The sequence below is a fragment of the Akebia trifoliata genome, chromosome 1, assembly GCF_017979445.1.
Source record: "Akebia trifoliata isolate Shusen 1 chromosome 1, ASM1797944v1, whole genome shotgun sequence".
Classification (NCBI taxonomy): Eukaryota; Viridiplantae; Streptophyta; class Magnoliopsida; order Ranunculales; family Lardizabalaceae; genus Akebia; species Akebia trifoliata.
The window spans coordinates 18,119,378-18,144,551 of NC_141375.1; the positions used below are offsets into that span (position 1 = coordinate 18,119,378).

General features: G+C 37.4%; 2 protein-coding genes across 2 annotated transcripts; both read left to right on the plus strand.

Annotated features, from left to right (window-relative positions):
* The first annotated feature begins 7,447 nt into the window (after positions 1-7,447).
* Positions 7,448-19,688, plus strand: LOC147410810 (BEACH domain-containing protein C2-like). Its single transcript, XM_086440378.1, has 18 exons — positions 7,448-8,082; positions 9,784-9,868; positions 10,393-10,587; positions 11,287-11,832; positions 11,917-12,060; positions 12,587-13,063; positions 15,154-15,302; positions 16,553-16,622; positions 16,750-16,833; positions 16,914-16,970; positions 17,072-17,140; positions 17,234-17,320; positions 17,425-17,541; positions 18,534-18,683; positions 18,817-18,901; positions 19,002-19,122; positions 19,393-19,490; positions 19,575-19,688. The coding sequence occupies exons 1-17, from the start codon at positions 7,472-7,474 to the stop codon at positions 19,454-19,456; spliced, it is 3,111 nt and encodes a 1,036-aa protein (XP_086296504.1). The 5' UTR covers positions 7,448-7,471; the 3' UTR covers positions 19,457-19,490; positions 19,575-19,688.
* LOC147410811 (BEACH domain-containing protein C2-like) lies at positions 19,516-25,019 on the plus strand. Its single transcript, XM_086426411.1, has 6 exons — positions 19,516-19,524; positions 19,575-19,688; positions 20,482-20,851; positions 23,436-24,208; positions 24,296-24,418; positions 24,945-25,019. Exons 1-6 carry the CDS (start codon positions 19,516-19,518, stop codon positions 25,017-25,019), a joined length of 1,464 nt encoding a protein of 487 aa, XP_086282537.1.
* The last annotated feature ends 155 nt before the right edge of the window (positions 25,020-25,174 follow it).

A 25,174-nucleotide genomic window follows, 5' to 3' on the forward strand; every position in this document is an offset into this window, starting at 1 on the left:
GCTGTAAATGGGTTTTCACTGTCAACTATCTCGCAGATGGCACTGTTGATCGATACAAGGCCCGCTTAGTTGCTAAGGGATTTACGTAGACTCCAGGAAAGGATTTTGGTGATACATTTGCTCCTGTAGCTAAACTCTCTATAGTCCGCCTCCTCATATCTTTAGCTGCTTGTCATTCCTGGCCTCTTCACCAGTTGGATGTGAAGAATGCCTTTCTGAATGGGGATCTGACTGAGGTTATCTATATGGATCCCCCTTCCGGGTTTCGTCTTCAGGGGGAGTATTCTGGGAAAGTTTGTCGCCTCCTCAAATCCCTTTATGGTCTCAACGTTTTTCTGAGGTCATTTTATCTATGGAGTTCTCTAGATGCCACTCAGATCATACCTGTTTTGTTCGTCAAGGAGTGGATGGCCGTTGTACTATTGTATTGGTCAATGTGGATGATATTATAGTAACTGGAGATGATGCACAATGGATTGATAGGGTTAAGATGTTATTAGGTCGTGTGTTTGAGGTTAAGGATTTAGGTTCCCTCAAATACTTCTTAGGGATATAAGTGGCCCGCTCTCGCCGTGGTATTTCGCTATCTCAGCGCAAATACACATTTGATCTCCTTCAGGACACTGGTATGCTTAGTTGTCGTCCTGCCTCTTCCCCTATGGATCAGAATCATCGTCTTCATGCCAAAGCTGGTAATTTATTATCTGATCCTTCTTCTTATCAAAGACTTGTAGGCCGCCTGATTTATTTGACTAACACAAGACCAGATTTGACCTTTGCGGTTAGTGTGGTCAGTCAGTTCATGCATGTCCCACGCACTTCTCATCTTGATGCAGTTTATCGTATTCTTCGCTACTTGAAGTTTCGTCCTGACCTTGGACTCTTCTACTCCTCCACTGCTCAACCACATTTGTCTTGTTTCACTGATGCCGATTACGTTGGTTCTCTAACCGATAGGAGATCTACCTCTGGGTTATGTACTTTTCATGGTAGTAACTTGATCTCATGGAAAAGTAAGAAACAAGGTGTGGTTTTCCGCTCTTCTGCTGAAGCTGAGTATCGTGCTATGGCCCTTGGCACTTGCGAGCTTACTTGGATTAGATCTTTACTTATGGAGTTAGGTTTTCCGGTCTCTAGCCTTTCTACTTTGTTTTGCGATAACAAGTCTGCCATCATGCTTGCTTCTGACTCAGTCCTTCATGAGAGAACCAAGCATATAGATGTTGATGTTCACTTTCTTTGGGAGAAAGTTCGTTTTGGTGCTCTACAGACAGCCTTTGTATCTTCTTCAGAACAACTTGCTGATATGCTTACGAAGCCTGTTGGTCCTTCTGTCACTAACTCTCATCTTATCAAGCTGGGCTTAGTTAATATATTTGCATCAGCTTGAGGGGGAGTATTGGAAATACTATAATTTTTTTGTAGTAGTTTCTTTAGTAGTTGCTTATGTTAATTCTGTAAGGACATTTATGTTTATTCACTTTTTAGGTTACACAAATATATATTATATATGGGTCGGGTTCCTGCAACACACATTGCGACACACATATAGACAACGTGTTTGTCTTATATGGGCAAAAATGTTTGGAATAGGCTGATTTTTGTGAGGATGATCTCTGTGATGAGGGGATCTCCTGGCAAAAATCATCCCATTCCAAAACTTGTAACCCCATCAAAATTGATTTACAAAAATTGGACGGTCTATAATTTTTCAACAAAAATTGGACGTCTAGAAGTTTCATAATGAGCTGATTTTTGGCAAGAATGATCTCCTCACCACAGAGATCATTCTAAAAATCAGCCCATTCCAAACATTTTTGCCCATATAAGACAAAACACGTTGTCTATATATGTGTTGAAATAGTTGTCGTTTGAACCTGACCCTATATATATATATATATATATATATATATAGATCAAGTTCTCAGTTTTGAGACTTGAGAATTACTATTCTATAATTCTTCTTCATACCCTTTGTCAAAATCCTCTTCGAAGTTGGGTCTTGAAAAATATAGTGAGTAGGAAAAAATGTTACGGAGCAATTTAGAGATTTAATAATATTACTCATAGACAAAAGGTTAAGAAATAGGTTAGGAACATGAAGAATAGATTCAAGAGAAAAACTAGAGGATAAGGGGATGATACCCTTTTTGTGGATAGGGGTAATGGACCTATCAGCAAGGCGGACCACCTTATGAGTAGAAGGAAAATTAGAAGAAGTAAAATGACTAGACTCGTCGGTTATGTGATCAGATGCACCAAAATCAATTACCCAAGTCAGAGGAGCAAAGCCAGATTGTGTGACATGAAATGAAGAAGATGTATCTGGGGGCGTGGTAACTAAGGCCACAGTTTAAGATAAGTGAGTATGACCATGGATCTGATCCCGTACAATAGTGGCAATCTGAGTCTGAAATTGTTGCAAATCAATAATGCTCAGAGAAGACGGAAGATCAATTGGTGATGACTCCACAGTGGCAACATGAGGAGCAAAATGCTCCAAAGTAGGAGTGGCAGGAGATCACAGTAGATGGGGATAGAGCTGAAAACATCGGACCTTCTTATGGCCAGTCTTCCCACAATGATTGCAAGTAAGACCACTTCCTTTAACAAGTTCACGGCCTCGCCTCCACGTCCACGACTTCCAGATCCCTAGGCACGAGAGTTAGAGAAACCTGAATTAACTGCTAGAACCATTTGATTTGTAGTTGGAGCAGAAAGAATGCCAGAGGCCTGAGTCTGAGATAATACTACACGACGACGACGCTCATTACTATCAATCGTCGCAAATGCTTCAAATAAGGAAGGCAAATGAGGGGTTTAGGATTTGGGTCCGTAGTTCCTCAAACTCATATCATAGGCCCATGAGAAATTGGTATGCTTGATGCCAAGAAATCTTCTTAACTACATACCCGGCTGCCTCTGTAGACAATTCAGCCATAGACTCGTAATGAGAGAGCTCCTCTCAACGAGATTGAAGAAAACCAAAATAATCAACTACACTCTGAGTAGCCTGTGCAATGTCGTGATATAGCTCGTAAATCCTCGAATCATTCCGAGCATGCAGTTGTCGATCCCCTATTGTTCAAATTTGTGATTGGTGGTGAGTGGCTTAGTAATGGTGCCCAAATGCCATCCAGATTTACCTCGACTATCTAAATAGAGTCTCACTGACCGAGACCAAGACTGAAAATTCCCACCATCTAATAAGGTAGTGGTAATACGTTGGGTTAAGGAATTTGCCCCATGACTAGTATTAGATACCTCGATCTCTTGATTCGATGTCATATCGCACAAAGAACAAGAGGAGTCTGAAGAGCAAGGTTGTAATTTGGAAATTTTTGGCTTGAAGGGAGTTTTCTCGCAACCTCAAACCAATGTGCGAACGGCCCCAAAAAAAAAAAAACAGCAATAACAAAGGAAGATGGGGTGGTGAACCTCGATCACACACCAAAAATCAGCAATAACAGGAGAAGGTGGGGGTGGACCTCTATCATAGCCCAGCCAAAAAAAGGAAAACTATCGAAGGGCTTTAAACCTTATCGTAGGGCAGCAAAGAGGCACAAGAGTACATAAGAAACTTCATCGCCTGTGTAAATCTGCAGTGATGCACCCAGCAAATCAGGCAACATGTGCTGATCTACAGTGATACTCCCAGCAACCCCACAGAACAACCTCACACATCAACAGCCTCACAACAACATACCTTAATTGCAGAACAATCCAACCAACAACATGGATCAAATCAAACAAGGAACTGCACTAGTGCAGTCTATCGCATGGTGTGATTGGGGTAAAAGAGAAAGTGAAGAACCCCCTAAGGGGAGACCCTTCAACAAGACTCCTTGCTTAGGTTTGGTCCTTACGAATCATATGGGTTGTTGGGAAGATAGTAGAAGAGAGGGAGGTGTCGACTGTGTAGCTCCAAGGGATCTAGGAGTCGAAGGAGAGACACAATCAATGGATTCCCTATAGGCTCTGATACCAAGAAGAATTGGAGAATAATTTTCAATCTCATAATGAGAGCTTGACACAATAATAGAAATAATAGAAGATAAAAAACAGAAAAACATTATTCCCAATAATTATAAGGAATATGCAAGTTGAAGGTACTAAAAATTGAGAGGAAGATCCCAAAATACGTTGATTGAGATTGTGAACACAAATATAACACACTTTGAATAACATATGACTTGGCTCTGGGTAAAATTAAATGGAGGGACAAGATTTGTTTAGCCGACTCAAATCTTTGGGACAAGGCTTTGGGAGTAATAAAAAGTATAGACCTCCTGGATAGAAGATATTCCAAAAAAGCCCACAAGAATGGATTAGTGTAATACGATTGAAATGTTGGTATGTTGTCTACCAATTAATTCATCTTTTCAACTTCTATCAATTGATCGAATATACCATCAAATCTGATTTCTTTTGATTATTTCATCGAGTCAGGAATTTAATCACCTGTTTTTTTTTTCCTGAGATGTCTATTTTGCTCGACCTGGAAATGGGAGTATTTTGACAAGTGTGGAAGTCAATACAATCTTCGAGGAAATGATCATCAACAACTTTCTGCTACACATTTTTAGCATTAGTATTTGAGAGTCCAACTGCTAAAGTAATTCTATTCTTCATGGGAATGTTGCCTTACTATGTAAAACACTTTCTTAAATGAGGAGACTATAAAGTATTTTTTTTATAAGTAAATTTTTCTTAAAATGAGAAAAATGGTGGTCGAGGAAACCAACCCTAAAACAAACAACAGAAAGAAAACCCTCTACGGCATTGAAATATTACGAACCCTCCCCCACCTCACTAAGGAAGCCTCTAAAAACACCCCTTCTAACTCCTTAACGAATTCTGGCCCCAAAAAATAAAATAATAAAAGAACCAATATTGAAATGATTATGCCTTTCACCGAGTGCTGCTTATTCTTGAAAATGTGGTTGTTTCTCTCCTTCTAGTAACACACAATGAACAAAGTAATTGATATGGGACACATCAGTAATACTTCAGAGAAACCTTTTTGTAGTCTTAAAGGAGAACCCACAATACAACCATGAATGGAGCAAGGAACTAATAGAGAAGGGAAAACACCCAACTACTCTGAATAAGGATAAAAAATGCGATCAAATGGAACTACTGGGCAATGAATACGAATGTGATCGGCAGATTCCTCGTTCTTTTTGCATAAGCTACAAAAAGATGGCATGGAATAGCCCCTTGTAATAATTTGATCCAAAATAACAATCTTGCTTAGCACCATTGACCAAATGAAGAATAGAACCTTAGATGGAACTTTTATGTCCCAAATAGTTGTTGTCGGAAAAAAAAATGGTAGGAGAAGAAACGAGTAGGCTATAGAAGGAAGCAACTGAGAAGACTCCATCCCACATCCCAGCCCAAGTCCTGCAGTTCCCCACCATCTCCCCAATTGGTTCCCCTCTCCATGAGGCTGATCAAGTTCCCAACATTGTCCATCTCCCAGTCATTGAAAGACCTCCTAAATCCAAAATCCCATGATACCGATGAACCCTCCCGAACCAAGAAAGAAGAAATAGGATACCCTTTTTTATGAGATAAATAAACCAAGATGGAAATTCCCTCAAAGGCAAGTCCACACACTAACAAACTTCCCAAAAATGTATCTTGTTATCTTTACCAACTTTGAAGTGCACTTTCTTTCAAAACAATACAAGGTCTTTAACCAATCCTTTTCAAACCCACAACCATAAGACCCTCGAGCTTTCCCACTTTCCCAACCCTTTCCGTTTACCCCAAAATTCTCAAGGTAGCACTTCCCCACATGCTAGTTTCCTCATACCTAGACCTCCAAAGCCACTTCACTAGAAGGCCCATATTCATCTTTCTCAATCTTTTAAATCTGAGGCCACCTTGCTTCCGTGAACAAATCCGGTTCCATCCAACCGGATGGAAGTTCTTACCCTCCTTATTATGCCAAAGAAAGTCTCGGAACAGCTCATCAAGCCTTACTTTCATACTACGAGGAATTGAAAACAGAGAAATGAAATATACCAGGATAATTGCCTAACTACTCTTAATTTAAGTCATTCTACGCCACTTAGAAAGGTACATAGCTTTCCACGTGCATAGCTTCCTTCCCACCCGTTCGATAACTGGGTCCCAAATAGCTCGATTATTGTATGCTTTCCACAATGACAGACCTAGGTAGGATGACGTGAAGGAGCCTATTAGACAACCAATTGAAGTAGTCAACAATTCCGCACTAGGAATATCACCAACTACATATACGTTGCTTTTATTTAGATTGACAGAAAGGCCAGACACTGCTTTGAAACAACCCAATACCCCACTCAAATATCTAAGTCGCTCTGAAGAAGAATCCAAAAACAGCAACATATAGTCCGCAAACTATAAATGTATTTCATTGGGTCGTTTTGCCCCACTGAGAAGCCGAAAAGAACACCATTCGCCACTGCCCTCGATAACAGTCCAGTCTGCCTAAAGCTTTAGCAACTATGATTGTGTCCCCGTTCCTTATGATATTGTAGTCGAGGCTTTAGGTAAAATGGATTTTGAACAGAATTGTAATTTGACTTGGTTTGTGGCCAATGTAGGAGGTCCAATGGTGTTCCACCTCGAGTTCATAGATGATAAGCTGGTTTCTTGAATGGCTATTAGATAGGATTCCTCATAGGAGGGTTTTTTTGTTTGTGGTTTAGCAACTAATCTCTCTAAGAGCAAGGCTTTTGGGGTTGGGCCATCTTCCAATCGTGATTTTCTTGGTTCTGCCTTGGGTTGTGAAGTCTGGTGTTTCTGGTTAGTTAGTGAAGCCTATTAGGAATGCTTATAGGAGTAAATCATTTGAGATCCAATAATTGAAAAGTGGGTAAGCACTTAGGTTTTTAGGATTTCACCCAAAGGTGGGAAAATGACCTTAATCAAAGTACCCTAACCAGCATCTCTCTTTACTTCTCTCCTTATTTATCATTTCTAGGAGCAAAATGCAATGGGGTACTTTGTTTCATGATTTCTTGTGGAACGGTAAGGATGGGTCTCATAATTCCACCTAGTTAATTCATTTGGGAAATTTTAATACCAGTTTTTGGTGTTTCTGTTCGGGATTTTTATTTGCAGTGCAATACTAAAAAGCCCTACTGACAGAATTAATTTATACTATTTTAGTAATGAAAAATAGCAGTTATTGGTAAATCCTTGTCTTTTACTTTGATGCTCTGAACATTTTCAGATAATTGTTGGTTGTCTTCATCTACTTCTAATCATCTTCATGTTGAGATATATCTTTGCTTTCAAGAGTATCATTGCTTTGGGTCATGAAATGGATTATTTAATTTTTTTTTTTGGTCCTAAATTCAAGTTAGATATTATTAAGCTAAGTTGTTTATTCTGATTTACCAGTTCCCCATTTATATTTGATCTTTTTCCTTATTGCACTTTCTACTATTTATCTTTCAATCAGGTTCTTGCTTCTATGGCCGATGCGAAGGGCCAAATTTCTGCAGCAGTGATGGAACGTCTTACCGCTGCAGCCGCAGCAGAGCCTTATGATTCTGTTCGGTGTGCTTTTGTTTCATATGGTAGCTGTGCTTTAGACTTAGCAGAGGGTTGGAAGTACAGGAGTCGGATGTGGTATGGAGTAGGCCTTTCGTCAAAAACTAGTGTCTTTGGTGGTGGCGGTAGAGGTTGGGAGTCTTGGAAGTCTTCCCTTGAAAAGGATACTACTGGAAATTGGATCGAACTTCCTTTGGTAAAAAAATCAGTTACTATGCTCCAGGCATTGTTGTTAGATGAGTGTGGACTTGGTGGTGGTCTTGGAATTGGAGGAGGTTCTGGTACTGGAATGGGAGGAATGGCGGCACTCTACCAATTATTAGATAGTGACCAACCTTTCTTATGTATGCTCCGTATGGTACTTGTTTCAATGAGGGAGGATGATAATGGTGAAGACAGTATGTTTACGAGGAGTGTAAGCGTCAAGGATGACATATCAGAAGAATTACATTGGCAAACAAGCAACACAGTGGCATTATATAGTGATACTCGATTGTCAACAAGGAAACCACGATCGGCATTGCTTTGGAGGTAAGAAATGAGGTAAACCAGAATTTATTTATTTATTTTTCTTTGGGAGGCTCTCCATTTCTTCTTATAGTGCCCTTTGGAAGTAAGATCGAGCAAGGTTTCCATCCAATGCCACCCAAGGTCCAAGTTATTTAAAGTACTGAAAATCAATAAAAATACCCCAAGAGTCTCCATATTGTAATTAATTGACATAAATACAAGGTGTCTTAGTAGCCTTCTGATCAGCACCATTTACCATATTCCAATTTTCATTTCCCAGTATACTTAAAATACCTGTCTGGGAATGAAAAAATTGTGATTTATTAATGTTGACTTTTGATATTAATCCTTGACTTCGGCTGGGCTTGCTCATTGATCTCGTCTGTCACTAACTCACTAATGCCTGAACAATAGTTTTTTTTTTTTTTGCTTCTTGTGGGTATCCCCACTCTTCGGGTAGACTAATCCCATGGTCACGTGCACCGCTCCCTCGGAAAGTCCTACGTGCAACTAGTCGAGTCGAGGGTCAACCCCCCAAGGAATTTATTGCTTCGTGGGGTTTTGAATGCTTGACCTTCCCTTCCCATCCCGAGGAGCTTATCTAGGCTCGATTTGCCACTAGGACACCCCTTGGGGTTAATGCCCGAACAATAGTTAAATTTAGTTTTTATCCCTTCAAAACGTGGATTCCATTAATTGGGAGTGAATTCAGGCAGATAAATAATATAGCTTCTAAAAGTGTTGCATGTGTCCTTCACTCTTAGCTAATAAAGTGCTTAAAATTGGAGGATCTTCTTGGGGGTGGAGAGTTCTATGCACGAGTTATTGTTGATGGTTTTAGGCTTTCTATATTTTTTCAATGTGAGTTGGATGTAGCTTTTAAAGGGGTTTTCTTTGAGGAGTTTGCATTTAAGTGTGACTCCTTGTGTTCCCTGTAAGTTTTTTTGGGTCTTTTGGCTCCCTTTGTAACTGTGGTTGGTCATCTCCACCTCTGTTTTTAGTAATATATTTCTTTTACCTATAAAAAAAAAAAATACTTAATATTTTACCAAATATGACATTGCATTTGAAGCATTACATATTGTAGTGAAGCTTTACCTGCCGTTGGATGTAAACACTCTATAAACATTTAACCTCATTAGCCTATTTCCGCAGTTGTTATAGATAAAATCATTGCATGTATTTGTAAATAATTCTCAAATCCCTGATGAGGCTGCTTTTGTTAACTGTTCCAGGTCCACACTATGGTTAGTCATCAAGTTGGATACCCATTCGCCCATGGAATCCCTATTTCTGAGAGATTCTATTGCCACACCAAATTTTTCTAAGGACACCCCAATTCATGTGAAACCACCTAAGAATTATCACACATCTTGGGATGCTCTTAGCAAAAGTTGGTGTGGCAATAGAAGTTTTAATTTTTCTCTTCCTTTTCTAATTTTTCCATTTCAATGGACCAGAAATAGAGTTGCAAAATGCACCCCTGGAATTGTGTAGTAGTGTATTCGTGTTTAGAAGAATCTTAAGGGCTACTTAGCTACTGTTTTAGCATGGTTTCCATACTTCTTACTGTACCGTGCTATCACTTGTGACTCATGTAGCTTCATACTTCAATTTATATTGACGATTCGATCTAATTTAAGTGTATATTGATGATTTATCGTCGAACTAATTTTAGCATATATTGATGATTTGTACTGATTTAAGCTTTATGATATACAGTGTGCTTGCACCTGTTCTGAACATGCCACTTTCCGAGTCCAAGAGACAGAGGGTGCTGGTTGCATCCTGTGTTCTTTATTCTGAGGTCAGTTTAAAACAAACTGAACTTATTCCAATTTATTCACTTAAATTATTTACACCCTTGCCTAGTTGTTTACTAGGGTTATCTTTGTGTGGTCCCAAATATTTTTTGTCATAGCTGAATTTGCTTTACTTCTATATGTTCCATGCAAGATGGGTTTTATGATTGTTCTGCAATTGTCTTTTATTTAATTTGTGTAACCAACCAACTATTCTAAAAGACTGATCTGTTGGAGAGGGAGAACTATGAATATAGGAGGCTCACGGGCTTACCTGGGGTATGACTCACATGAGAGTGGAGGAAAATGTATACTCAACACTCCCCCTCGCCCATAAGGGTGGAAAGAATTGAATCTGTGACCTAAATGAACCTAGCGCTCTGATACCATGTTAACCAACAAACTATTTCAAAAGACTGATCTGTTGGAGAGGGAGAGAAGAACAATCACGGGGCTTAACTGGGGTATGACACACCCGAAAGTGGAGGAAAAGATACACTCAACAATTTGCTATGACTTGTTTGTGCAGGTGTGGCATGCAGTTGACCGGGAAGGAAAGCCTCTTCGTAAACAGTACCTAGAGGCCATTTTACCACCATTTGTAGCCATTCTTCGGCGATGGAGACCACTTTTAGCTGGTATTCATGAACTTACTTCATCAGATGGTGTCAACCCCCTCATTGTTGAAGATCGTGCTTTAGCAGCGGATGCACTTCCTCTAGAGGTGATTGAACTTTCAATCTCCCTTAATCAAATCTCATTGCAGGAAAAATTTGTGGTTGTATGTATTCATTTCTCCAGAATTTTTTTTTCATACTCGGAGGATTTCCTTTTCATTAGAAAATATCGGTGTTGTGATACCTTTTTAGGAATTCAACAGGACAGTGTTGTATTCATTTTTTTTTTAATCATATTAACTAGAGTGCAAAGAAGCTCTTTGCATCAAAAGATTGTGTGATAAAGGCACTGTTCCTTCCACATCTTTTCAGAGGTAGCAGAATATATTAAGTGCACCTCCGACAATGTAATTTTAGCTAGCGAAACACTCGTTGCTGCCCACCTGTCCAAAAATGCACCTCACTTAAAAAAAGATGCCCATGTTCCCCCCTTCCCCAAGCACTCCCCTTTCTTCTTCTTCATCACCTCCACCACCAGGGTTCATTGGTTTTAGGGTCTCTCTCCGAACATCAGCCCCTATATCCTGAACCCTGGCAGTGAAGGAGTTTTTATATATATGTATATATATGGAGGGACACATTTGTCATTTCTTTCTCTCTCTCTCTCTCTCTCTCTTATAGCTATTTGTTCAGTGTTTTGTTTAAATTGGTTTCTGCTTCATTAGCAAGCTATGTTGTTTCTTGTGTTCATTAACTATAGTGTCCTTTTCTTTATTGCATCATTTGATTCCTATTCTCATTTTCAGGCCGCTCTTGCGATGGTATCTCCAGGATGGGCTGCCGCTTTTGCATCTCCTCCTGCTGCAATGGCTCTTGCCATGATTGCTGCTGGTGCCGCCGGTGGTGAAACAGTAACACCTGTAACAACTGCTCCTCTAAGGCGTGACTCGTCAATGTTCGAGCGGAAACCAACTAGACTTACCACTTTCTCAAGCTTTCAAAAGCCTTTAGAGTCACCTAACAAATCACCTGCTGTTCCAAAGGACAAAGCTGCTGCAAGGGCTGCTGCCTTAGCTGCTGCACGTGATCTTGAACGTAATGCTAAGATCGGTTCGGGAAGAGGTCTCAGTGCCGTAGCAATGGCCACGTCTGCACAACGGAGAAGTGTAAGTGATATGGAACGTGTGCAAAGATGGAATGTCTCCGAAGCCATGGGAACTGCGTGGATGGAATGTTTGCAATCAGTTGATACAAAATCGGTCTCGGGGAAAGATTTTAACGTTCTATCCTATAAATATGTTGCAGTGCTAGTTGCCAGTTTTGCTTTAGCAAGAAACATGCAACGATTGGAGGTATGGTAATTTTGATTGCTTATAGTATTTTATGGCTTTAATTGTTGATATTTCCTATGATAATCATTACAACTTTTTTTGTAGATTGACAGACTCACACAAGTTGATATAATAGATCGACATCGCTTATGTATTGGAGCTCGTGCATGGCGCAAACTCATTCATTGTTTAATTGAGACGAAAGATCTTTTCGGACCGTTTGGAGAGCGTCTATGTAATCCTGAGCGAGTATGTCGTCAGATCACTTATAGACATAGTGACAAAAATCTGCGATTTTTTTATCACGATTTTAGTTTGTCGATTAAATCATGATTTTTTGAAAAAATTATGAAGTTTTTGAAAAAGATATTGACTTTTCAAAAATCATGAATAATTGTGATTTAATCAATTATTTTTTTAAAATCACCAATATTTTTTTAGCACTTTTTAAGTATTAATTTTCATTTAATATATAATAGACATTTTTTTTATTATTTTTTGTTTTTATACTTAAAACAATTTTTTTTTCTAACTTTTATTTATTTGATGTTTTCCCAACTTTACAGACTTTTTCCGAAGCTTTGGCTTGCTGAATCATTCTCGAATCCCGACTTTGTCACTATGCTTATAGATTATAGTTTTGAAATATATTAAATCTGTTGCTGCATTCAGTACACTTATATTTTAAAGTATCAAATATCTATCGTATTTTTATTTACTTGCTTATCATTTAGAATTTATGGACCGTATTTTCTCTTGAACTCTAATTATGCAGGTATTCTGGAAGTTAGACTTTATGGAAAGTTCTTCAAGAATGAGAAGATGTTTGAGAGTGAACTACAAAGGCTCTGATCATTTGGGTGCAGCTGCTAATTATGAAGATCAACTACAAATGAAACATGATCCAGAGAATATCATATGTCCTACTGCTTCTATTCATGTGGCAGAAGCAATCTCAGTGGAGGAAGTGAAGGAAGATGATGAGCAGACAGAGATTGATAATTTGGAGTGTGCACCATATGGTACTCGGCATAGTGGGGACAATCAGCAGAGACAGACAACAACTACTGAGGAACCTGGGAAGGTATCAGGGGACCCTATAGATGTTCAAGTTGTTAGCAACCAAGATTTAGTCCAAAATCCATCAGTAGTCGCGCCTGGTTATGTACCTAGTGAATATGATGAAAGAATTATTCTTGAACTTTCTTCATCGATGGTGCGACCAATGAGGATTACACGAGGAACCTTTCAGGTAAGTTCGAACTCTTAGTTTATCAATATCTGAGTCACATGACTGAAACTGGAACACTGGTTTTTTTTATTTATTGGTAAAAGGTTGAAGTGTATATTAGAGAGAGAGAGGATGGAAGCATAGGATGTAATAGACCGACCTTGCTACAAAGGAAAAAATTAAAGAAAGCAAAATCCTGCACTCCCTTGAGATTTGGCCCGAAGGTAAATGGAGACTCAAAACTTCAAAAGAATAACTTGGATATCATCCTTACCATCAAACACCTAACTACTTTCTCTTTCTAGAGTTTCCAACACAAAGAGAAAGAAAAAAAACTTAGGAGGATCCAGACCCTATAAGAGAAAGCAGAAATGGACCAGGTATCGAAGAGATCTAAAACTGAAAGAGTAACCTCAAATCAACCACACCAAAAGCCAAAGAAAAGAAGACATTCCACACTTCCTTGGCTAGAGCATAGTAAACTCTATCACCTTTAAAACAAATTCTTGTTGTAAAATCAAGGTAGTAATTCTGAATGCTTCTCCATATACTACAACCATGAAGATCTAACCTATCCAGTAACACGTTGGAACTTTCTAGTTCTATACTTTTTCAACTAGTCTTTCTCCAAAGGGCAGGGGGATCCACTCCAAATCTCCACAACCACTTACCCAAGAGAGCGCAATTCATTGCATGGATTTTCTAATGACACTACCCCTCTGATCCAACTAGTGATGCTTATCATGCCGATTGTTCCATAACTAATCTCTGGCCTATGCACTAGAGATTAGATTTTCTTTAAATCCACTCTATCCTACTATATTCCTTCTTGTTCCATATTTTGATTTTCTATTTTAGGGCTTTTAGCTTAAGAAAAACAAACTATTCAAACCCTCAAAACTATGCCATTCCACCATTCTCCAACTTTCTTAATGAATTGAGGATGGAGAGAGCACATATTTCCAAATCTAAAAGGGTAGAATGACCGGATATAACACTGATGTAAAGGATGACAAGCATATGGTTAGAACCCTGCCCCGGGATTATTGATTGAGACAGAGGGAAATGGTCTTCCTCTCAAGAAACAACCACTGTAAATCTATCCAACCTATATGAGATGGGTTGCCCTGATTATTTATTCAAATGTACATACCTAAAGAGATGAAGATTCGATAAAAAAATTATTATTAATGAATTCACCACAATTTGACATGCTACCTAGGAACCCTAGTACCAGTTTTCTTTTCAGGAGAAAATTGTATAACGTTGAAGTCTATCAATGCACCATGTAACATCCCACAACCCTACAATACCGTTAGGTTCTTCACTAAATTAGGATAGCTGCTTTTGTTTTTTGGGAGGGGGTGTTTCTTTTTTTGTTTTTGTTCGATCTTTGTAATCTTTGGGATGGTCTTCTCGGCCTCCCCTTTTTTCTCTCATTTTATTAAAATTATCTTTATCTATGAAAAAAATGGGGCCATGCCATGATTATCATTGGAACCATAAATCTAGCAAAATCCCAAAACAACTGATCTTTCCACTCCTACATAAGGTAGGCAGAAAAATCCCCCAGCAAAACGCCCTCCTCTATGATCTCTCATGGTTCCCAAACACCTGTGATCCCCCATTAAGGAAGATCCCACCAACCAAAATCTCTGTATGTAAAACTTTGTCCATTCTATCCAATTTAATTTCTGACTATTTGAATTAACACCCCAACTCTTGATAGTACTCTTAAAGACCACCCTTCCATCTCTGTTACCCAAGCCCCCCTAACATTCAATGACAGTTTTCATCTTCATTTGTTAACAAGATTGTATCTTCCTCTCCTACAACTACCCTCATTTGCATCGAGGTTTGATTCACTAAGTCCTGCAGCTCCCTACTAAGTCTATAAGACTCTACCTAATTTTTTTTATAATGTGTCGGCATCATTTCAATAGCATATTTAGAAGAAAATAAAATTTTATATATTAGGAATAATTTTATTTAACGAGCAATAATTTTTTAGCATACATATTATCTATTTGATGGTAGCCTGTTAAAATCCCTTGGTGACTATCCTGGGCATGATAATGTAATTGAACTTGTGAATTACGGTCCTCTTTCAGATAACAACAAAGAGAATAAATTTCATTGTTGATGATCACATTGATGACAATTCCGTGGTGGATGGGTTGGAGTCCAGTTCTGAAAGTAAAGACCAAGAAAGGGATCGAAGCTGGTTGATGTCGTCCCTTCATCAAATGTTTAGCAGAAGGTATGATGATAAGTGTTTTTCTCCTTTTTGTTTGCTAGTGTTGTATCATTGCATGTCTGCATCATTTTCTTCTTGCCAATACTTGCAATTTCAGTAAGTTTTGTTATTTATTTGTAGCACTAGACCTGATTTTGAAGAATGAAAGTGCTGTAATGCCCTTGGATCCATTTTTTGTTCAAGCTTATTTAAGCCTTACCCAGATGCATATAGCTTGGAAAGTCTTTCCTGTGATTGACCCCCTATTAATTTAAAAATATAGCCAATGTGGTTATGAAAGGTTGTTGAAATATATCATATGTACTGGTTCAATGCAACTCTGCCCGTGTGCTATTATCTTGGCTCATTGATAAAAAGAGAGAGATGCTATTGGCACAACTTTTACTTTTAACACCCCAAGTAAAAAAATAAAGAAAAGAAGTGAATGTTGAGAATAAGTAAGAGTTGGGGTGCCAATAGAATCTTTCTTGTTTTTTTGCTAGATTTCTATTTTTTAGGTTTCAGATTTTATATGAGCCTAATCATAATTGTAAACAACTACTGAAATTGTTTTCATGAATGTTATAATGTTTTATAATATTGAGATTATAATTTGAGCTAAATCTCTGTAAAATGTTTAAAGAGTGTGTTCTAATCTTTAGTTGGGGGGTGATAAATAATTTGAGAAATCAGTGTGCAATAATTAAAAGTTGGGGTGCCAATAGCAGTTCTTAAAAATATTTAATCTTGGCTCAAGGAAATCATTACTCATTTCTATGGACACAAATGGAAATTACTTTTACTTCTCTTAAACCTGTACTCTGGAAATGTCTCTTTTCTTGTGGTATACTGGATTTTTTTTTTTCTATTTCTGTCCTAGTTAGGGTGTTAATGGTTGGGGTTCAGGCCAGGCTGAACTATGCTCGATCCAGGCTCAGGAAATATGCAAAGCCCAAGAGAGCCCATTATGGGCCCCAACATTTCATGCCCAAGTCCAGTCCAATAATTAGTTTAACATGTCGCGCCTTATATTTGGTCCTTGTTATCTTCAGTAAAATTGAAGGCCAAGCCTTACCCATTCATCTGAATAAGCTTTAAACTTTAAAACTGAGCCCAGCCCTATCGGACTGATAAATAGTGCCTAGGACCATATGGGTCGGACCAAGAATCTCATCCGACTAGCCAAATTTACCTCTGGCCATGGCAGGTTGCTATTTAACATGCATTTATTATACTTCATAGACTTTGTTACTAACAGTGCTACCATATCACAGATATCTTTTGAGAAGAAGTGCACTGGAGTTGTTTATGGTTGACCGGTCAAACTTCTTCTTTGATTTTGGGGTATAATTTGTATGAAATATGCATTTTGAATTTTCTTTGTATGTATTAATTGGAACAAGCTAAAAAGCTTCTTACCTCTGGATTTTTTTTCAAACATTATAGATTTATCTTTTGGATTTTGTTCCAGAGTATTGAAGGGCGAAAGAATGCATATCGTGCTATTGTTCAAGTACGGCCTCCTTACTTGAACAATATTTATCTTGCAACACAGGTATGTACGTTGAATGTCTGAGACTTATATAGTTTAGACCCTAGGTATTATATACTTATCTGTTGCATTCTTGGTTGTAGAGACCTGAACAGCTTCTTTACCGAACTCAGCTTATGGAGCGTTGGGCTAGGTGGGAGGTATGGAACTGAAGAATAACTTTCAAATATAATCTCAGTCATCATTTTTCTTTTTATTATTGATTAAAAAAAAAACTGGTCTAACCTAAACATTTCTGCAGATTAGCAATTTTGAATATTTAATGCAGCTCAATACATTGGCTGGGCGTAGTTTTAATGATATCACTCAGGTGGGTATGTTTGGATAATTGCTTGATTTCTGAGTGTCATTATCATCATTATTATTATTTTTAATTAAATTTTTAATTTTTATTTTTTTGCAGTATCCGGTTTTTCCATGGATTCTTGCAGATTACAATTCAGAGACTTTGGATCTTGGGGATCCTTCTTCATACCGAGATCTTTCAAAGGTGGCATGGGTTTGAATTTGCTTCGGTTTGTTTTTTTTTTTTAACTCCAGAATAGTACTCTTTTTAAACGGCTTGCTTAAATGGATTTCTTGTATTTTTTGCAGCCTATGGGAGCATTAAATGATGATCGGCTAAAAAAATTTCAAGAGAGATATACTAGCTTTGATGATCCAGTCATCCCCAAATTCCATTATGGTTCACATTATTCAAGTGCTGGAACAGTAGGTTTCTTTCAGTAGTTGATCCTTTATGTGTTTTGTGATTGTAGTTGTACAATCTAACTGCTTTTCAAGAAATCACCAAAATGTTTTTACTTTTTATCTTGAACTCTTGAAGCTTGTTGCAATCTCCAGTGTTTTTTCCATTGATACGTTTTCATCAAATGACATTACTAACAGCTTCTTATTAGGTACAATAGTGTATATCTATCATCATTAATTTTTTTTTTTTTGTTTTTTTTGACAATATTTATGCACTAATTTTTAGTATTTCAAAAAAACATTACAGTTTGATGAAGATTCCAGGACATGTCATTATTAGTATTTATTGTTCTCATAAATTCTCTAATGATATTGTTTGATACTTTGATCTTCTTTCCAAGGGTTTCTGTAGCTATCAAATATCACTCTATGTTTTTGGAGATCTTCTATTGCCACACCAACTTTTACTAACGACGCACCAAGATGTGTGCCAATTCTTTGGTGATTTACATACGAATTGGGGTGGCATTAGCAAAAGTTGGTGTGACAATAGAATCCCTCTATTTTTGTGAACTATACATCCTATGTTTAGTGTAAGTTGTCATGCATTTATGATGAAGTCTATATTTATATGTAGGTACCTTGTGTATGCCTACATAATTCGTAAATAGAATGTATAGAGAGGGCTTGCGAGTGCCATACTTGTTAATCATTCTTCATTAGCATTTTTAGACTTTCAGTGAGTTTCTTAGGATTTCAGTTTCCCAGATGATTTTACAATTCAAATTATCTTGATGGATTTTTCTCTCCTAATTTTTCCAGTTCATTTGTCATTGACACCTAAACACTTGAATCTGTTGTTTTTCCCATTATGTTGACTTTGTTTAAGTAGTAAAATACACGTTTTGTCATATATGCTCTCAAACTGAGCTACGAACCTCATTTTGGCTTTTCTCAACATAAGTAATTCTAGTATTGCATTTTCCATCTGACTACTAATACTTCTTTTACAGGTGCTGTATTATTTGGTCAGGGTGGAGCCATTTACTACTTTCTCAATACAACTCCAAGGTGGCAAATTTGATCATGCAGATAGGATGTTTTCAGATATAGGTTCTACATGGAATGGTGTTCTTGAAGACATGAGTGATGTTAAAGAGTTGGTAAGAATCTACTGGACCATCACATTAGAGCTCAGCATTTGATCATCTAGGGCTTTCTCTTTTTCCATCTTCATTTTCTCTGTGACATTTGCGGAATGTGGTGAGTGATAGTTCCTTCTTCGATGCATCTTAGGTTCCGGAGCTATTTTACCTCCCAGAGGCTCTTACCAACGTAAACTCAATTGATTTTGGTCTGACACAACTAGGTGGAAAGCTTGGTAAGTATTTTTAAGTATTAAGAACCATTGGATTTTAATTGTACCCCAAAACTTAAATTTGACATGTTTGGACCCTTTTCATGCACATTTACCTTTGCAGATTCAGTCAGACTTCCTCCTTGGGCTGAGAACCCTGTTGACTTCATTCATAAGCATCGGATGGCTCTTGAGAGTGAACACGTCTCTGCTCATCTGCATGAATGGATTGATCTCATATTCGGGTATCTGCTTGTTCTTGAGAAAATATTTTGGATTCCAACCTTGATTTTGTGTTCATCTACAATGCTATTACTTTCTTGTGAAATGAAACAATGCCCACCCTAGATGTGCTCTAATTCTTTGGTGTTTACATATGAATTGGGGGGGGGGGGGGGCAGGGGGGCATTAGCAGAAGTTGGTGTGGCAATAGAATCTCTCTAAAATATTTATTTCTGATGAACTTTGAATTGTTCCTTAACCTGATACTTTTATGATTGAATTGAGACTTTCAGATATAAGCAGCGTGGGAAAGAAGCTATATTGGCCAATAATGTGTTTTTTTTACATAACCTATGAAGGGACAGTCAATATTGATAAAATTTCAGACCCGGTAAGCCCTACTTACCTTTTTTATGATGTTTCTTGCACTTTGGATGCTAATTACTTACTGTTTTTACCTGAAATATTGCAATAGGTACAACAACGTGCTACACAAGACCAGATCGCGTACTTTGGACAAACCCCATCCCAGCTTCTAACTGTCCCTCACTTGAAGAAGAAACCATTGGCAGATGTTCTTCACTTGCAGGTACGCCTTGATATCAATATGAGTTGAACCTGCTTATCCTGATCATTTATGTAATAGTTCCCCATCTGTGCCCCATAATTATTCTCATGAAAATAATATGCCCTAAAATATGAACTAAAATAGAATTTTATATGTTGAAAACCCCTCTATGAACTCATTCTGGAGTATCTTGACCTAATGTTTAGTTTATATTTTATGTTCAAAGTACAAGCACTAGATTTACCATATTCTCTGCAATGTTTATTCTTCCACTGTGCTCTGAGACATGCAAAATCAGCTTGTTGTGAAGAAATTGGCATATACGCACGCTAATGTGGTGAAAATATACTTGTGTTTTTAATTAGTTTAAATTTCTCTGTTCAAGAAAATTGTTAGTTACCGATTATAATTTATGGGAACTTTCCTAATGAATATTCTCCACCTTCATTAGAATAGATGTAAACTTTAATCTCTGAACTAAAATGTTAATCGAACGAGTCTACTGCTGAAGCAGAATTCTTAGCTTTTAAATTTGATGATGATCATGCGCAGGTGTTTATTTAAGTAACACATTGTAGACTTGGTTTTTTAAGAGAGCTTCTATTGCCACACCAATTTTTACTAACTGCACCTCAACCGTGTGCTAATTCTTTGGTGATTTACATAAGAGTTGGGGTGGTGTTAGCAAAAGTTGATGTGGCCATATAATCTCTCTTTTAATAACTTCAGAATTCCCATGGGTTAGGTTGATTTCAATGTAATTTGTGCGACAAAATTATGATCTAAATAACTTCCTTAAATTGTTGCATTTCAGACGATCTTTAGGAACCCAAATGAGATCAGACCGTATGTGGTTCCAAATCCTGAGCGCTGTAATGTACCCGCTGCTGCTATACATGCATCATCAGATTCTGTCATAGTTGTTGATGTAAATGCACCAGCTGCTCATGTTGCACTGCATAAGTGGCAACCCAACACACCCGATGGACAAGGCACGCCATTTTTATTTCAACATGGTAAAGTCATTACAAGCTCGACTGGAGGAGCTTTCATGCGCATGTTCAAAGGGCCAGCCAGTTCTGGTTCTGAAGAATGGCACTTTCCCCAAGCACTAGCATTCGCGGCATCTGGAATCAGAAGCTCGTCTGTGGTTGCTGTTACATGTGACAAAGAAATCATTACAGGTAGACATTTAATATGCATGTTCTTAAACTGTGTCCTTTTGTTTTTAAGGCACATTTAGGGCTTAAAATGGCTTGGGTTTGGGCCAGACCTGAGTATATCCATATTCAGATCCAATTTTTTATTCGGATCCGTATCTGATTTTGGATCCTATTAGCTAAAACCGTATCCGAATCAGTGTGCTTTTGCAAAATCCGAATCCAGATCCAAGCCCACCAAATTACTTGATTCAGGTCGATCAGGTCGGAAAATTCGGATTGTTCAACATTTTTTTTTTGCTATATTTCATTTCTAATTGCTATACTATTCTATTTTCTTATTATTATTATTTTATTTTATAAGAATTCATGTTATATTAAAGTAGTAGAAAAAAGATATTTTGAAAAACATAAAAATATAATTTTCAAAGCAATATATTATTCAGATCTAGGCAGATATAGGGATGGATCCTTATCCATCAACCTATATTTGACTCATGTTTTATTCGGGTGTACTCCAAGGGTCCAAACCCACTAAATTTTGATCACTCAAATTTCGAATAAAATTTGACCCATTTTATGCCTCAGGTACATTCTTCAACTTTCAGAATTTAAAGCATACTATTGATATTATAGTATTTTTGTTTTTTTTGGTTGTTTGGGATATTATTTTATTAATATAGGACGATGAGGGAAGAAGATGAAAATAAGGGGAGGTTAGGGAATTTGGTTTGGGGATTTGGAATTGGGTTAGGATAGACTCAAAAGGTAAAATGCATTTTTTTGCAATTATTGTAGGATAAAGGAAAGGGTTAAGGTTAAGATTTGTAGGATAAAGATTAAATGTTAAGAATATATGAAAATGACTAAGGGTTGATGTTTGTAGATTTCAAGAATCAAGAATTCAAGATTTCTTAAAAAGTCAAGAAAACGGAGTTTATGGAATGGTTTTTTTTAAGGATTAAAGGTTCTTGATGGTTACTTGATCTCATAAATAAACAAAAAAATTGTAGAAAAGTTGGATTGAAGTAGATGATAGAAGATAAGAAACAAATTCTAGAAAAAAAATCGATATTTCCCTTGGAATCACCCCAATGATTTCCATGGCATCTACTATGTTGAATGCACTAACATCCAAAGAATAACTGTAATTTTGTTTATTCCATTTATTCTCTTCCTTCGTTAAAAAAATCCTAATACAATCTAAAAGTAAAGAAAATAATTGAAGAATTCTAATCAAATTAAAATTCCAAATAAATAACTTAATTTCATAAATTTCTCTCTCTTAATTTTCAACCCTAATAAACTTAAATAAAAGACAATCTAAAGTTGCTAAACCCCCCTTAAACACTATACTAAGGCCATGTGCTAATAAAACATGAAAATAAACCCAAAAAACATGAAAGAGAATGTCGCTGATTTTAGACCCTTTGGACAATCCTTCAAATCATCGTAGTTGCAGAAACTGGTGCACACATGTTATTCTACACCAAGCTGGAATTCTGGGTTTGGAATGTTTTAGGCTCAGAGAACTGCCATAAGAGAAAACATAAAAAAAAAAAAAAAGAGAATGGAAGAAATGTAATTTGTAGAAAGATAATGATTAGTGAGTTTGTTTATGTGCAAATATCATTAGTGTAAGCTAAACTATGCGGTGGTGGTGATGTTGATGATAATTCAGATCCTTGATTTGTGCAATAGATGAAGGCTGTTTTTGAATTGTTCTACCTAGGGTAGCTCTCCTCTTCCAACTTCCTAAAATAATTCAATTAGAACTGTTTTACAACCACCAATTCTCCATTCCTCATCGATTCCATCTGGCACCCACTTGTGCTTCATTCAACTAACATTTTATTTGATATATTTTAGGCTCAGAATGGTGATGAATATAAACCGCCGAGAGAAAAAAGGATAGGTTACAATCTTTTTGTTTGTCGGATGTGGAAAAATTAAAATAAGGGCCTACGAAACATTCAATGTGATAAGGTTTCAGCGTTCTTGTTTTGCTGGTTTCCTAGGAAAATGTGTCTTTTTGGTCTTCTTTGGAGTTTTAAATTCTCCCATTTGATTTTTTTTCGTTTTCTTCTTTGTATGTCAGGTAGAGGTTTCTTTTGGTCTCCTTTTAGTGTTATTTATAATATATCTTTTATTCAGTAGAAGAAAAAGACATAATCGTGTAAACTGGATCATCTCATGAAAAGAGAGCTTCTATTGCCACACCAACTTTTGCTAACACCACCCCAATATGTGTGCTAATTCTTTGGTGATTTACCTATGAATTAGGGTGGCATTAGCAAAAGTTTTTGTGGCAATAGAATCTTTCTATAAAAAAAGGAGTGGGCTATGAAGTTCCCTTTCTTTAAAAAATGTGTTTTTATTGACAGATGGATTTAGACAAAAAATAATAATATAAAATATAGCTTTATAGGACCTTGTAGACTTCTAATTGTTAAAGTAAGCTTTCCATCTGTTGTTAAACTAATTCTGGGTCTGTGTGTGTGCGTGTGTATTTTGTCATGCCATGTATTTAACTAGGTTGACATTCGGAAAACAGTGTTACACTGATACCATCTGATGGGATCATATATCTTCTGTGAATGTAACTCAGGTGGGCATGTGGACAACAGTGTTAAGTTAATATCATCCGATGGTGCAAAAACCATTGAAATGGCAGAAGGACATTGTGCACCAGTGACTTGCCTTTCTCTCTCGCCCGATAGCACTTATCTCGTAACAGGGTCTCAAGATACAACTCTGATACTCTGGAGGATTCATCGAACATCAGTATCACATGCGAGCAGCATCTCAGATCCGTCTACCAACCCTAGCACACCCACTTCTAGTAGCGGTGGTACCTTAGCAAACAACATAGCTGACAGAAACAGGAGACGACGTATTGAAGGACCCATCCACGTTTTGAGAGGTCATCTTAGGGAAATAAGTTGTTGTTGCGTCAACTCCGATCTTGGTATCGTTGTATCGTGCTCCTTTTCTTCTGATGTGTTGCTTCATTCCATAAGGAGGGGTCGATTAATTCGAAGGTTGGTTGGTGTTGAGGCGCATGACATCTGTCTTTCGTCTGGAGGAATCATAATGACTTGGAACAAATTAGAGCACAAAGTCTGCACCTTTACCATTAATGGGGTTCCCATTGCAACCGCAAACCTGTCTTATATTTCTGGTAGCATTAGTTGCATGGAGGTTTCTATTGACGGGGAGAGTGCTTTAATTGGGACAAATTCTTCTCCAATGAATGATGGGACCTTTAACATAAGCGGAGAGGTTGAAGATCTTCATCTGGGAATGAATGAGAAGAATGTTGACAACAGATTGGTCCTTCCCACGCCTTCAATTTGTTTCCTCGATTTGCATACTTTGAAGGTATGGATTCATCTTTTTTTGTTCATTTTCTTAATTCTACACCATGCCAAGGATCTTCTCTTAGCAAGCAAAGAATCCTTGTATCAGGTATTTCATACCTTAAAGCTGGGAGAAGGGCAAGATATTACGGCTCTTGCTCTGAACAAGGACAACACAAATCTTTTGGTATCAACAGCTGATAAGCAATTGATAGTCTTCACAGATCCAGCTGTAAGTTAAATTATTTACCTTTTTTGTGGTAAATTACACTTTCACCCACTGTAGTTTTGCATAATTCTATGTCGACCCCTAACGTTTTTACAATTGCACTTGCCTCCCCTTTAGTTATCTAACAGACTCACTTACCCCCCTTCGGTTTATTTGCTGTCGACCAAACAGTTAAAAACATGATTTTTTTACTTTTTATAAAGATCGTTTTAATGTTATTCTTTTTTATAAACAAAAATATCCTTGTGGAAAAATGAGTTTCCTTGTGAATGCTTAGACAGATAATTTATACAGTTTCAAAATTTAATTTTTTTTTTGTATTGAAAAAGATGAAATGAGATGGTTAAATAATAAAATAGCATCTGAACTTTAACACCGTGTGTGAAAGGGGAGGTAAGTGCAATTGTCAAAATATTAGGGGGGTTAACATGGAATCATGCCAAACCCCAAGGGGTCAAATTATAATTTACCTTCTTTTTCAAATGAATTGTCAGCCGGACAACTGAAACTGTGAATTTGCTGCTTGTAGTTGAGCTTGAAGGTTGTGGATCAGATGCTTAAGCTTGGTTGGGAAGGTGACGGCCTCAGCCCTCTAATAAAATGAAGTGTTGATCCCAATGGATATAAATTTATTTGGAGAAGGAATGTAAAGCTGTCGCTGAAAATTTATTACCTCTTTGTGGGATCCCTGAAGGGAGGCCAGAAGCCACATTCAGAATTGTAGCCAAAAAAACACAGGATTTGACTGTTGAGTGTGTA

Coding starts and splice junctions, on each gene's coding strand:
- LOC147410810 (XM_086440378.1), top strand. CDS start 7,472: ATGGCCGATGCGAAGGGCCAAATTTCTGCAGCAGTGATGGAACGTCTT. Junction 16,971..17,071: donor AGCGTTGGGCTAGGTGGGAG/GTATGGAACTGA, acceptor ACATTTCTGCAG/ATTAGCAATTTTGAATATTT. Junction 17,141..17,233: donor GTTTTAATGATATCACTCAG/GTGGGTATGTTT, acceptor ATTTTTTTGCAG/TATCCGGTTTTTCCATGGAT.
- LOC147410811 (XM_086426411.1), top strand. Junction 19,689..20,481: donor CAGATGTTCTTCACTTGCAG/GTACGCCTTGAT, acceptor GTTGCATTTCAG/ACGATCTTTAGGAACCCAAA. Junction 24,209..24,295: donor TCGATTTGCATACTTTGAAG/GTATGGATTCAT, acceptor TCCTTGTATCAG/GTATTTCATACCTTAAAGCT.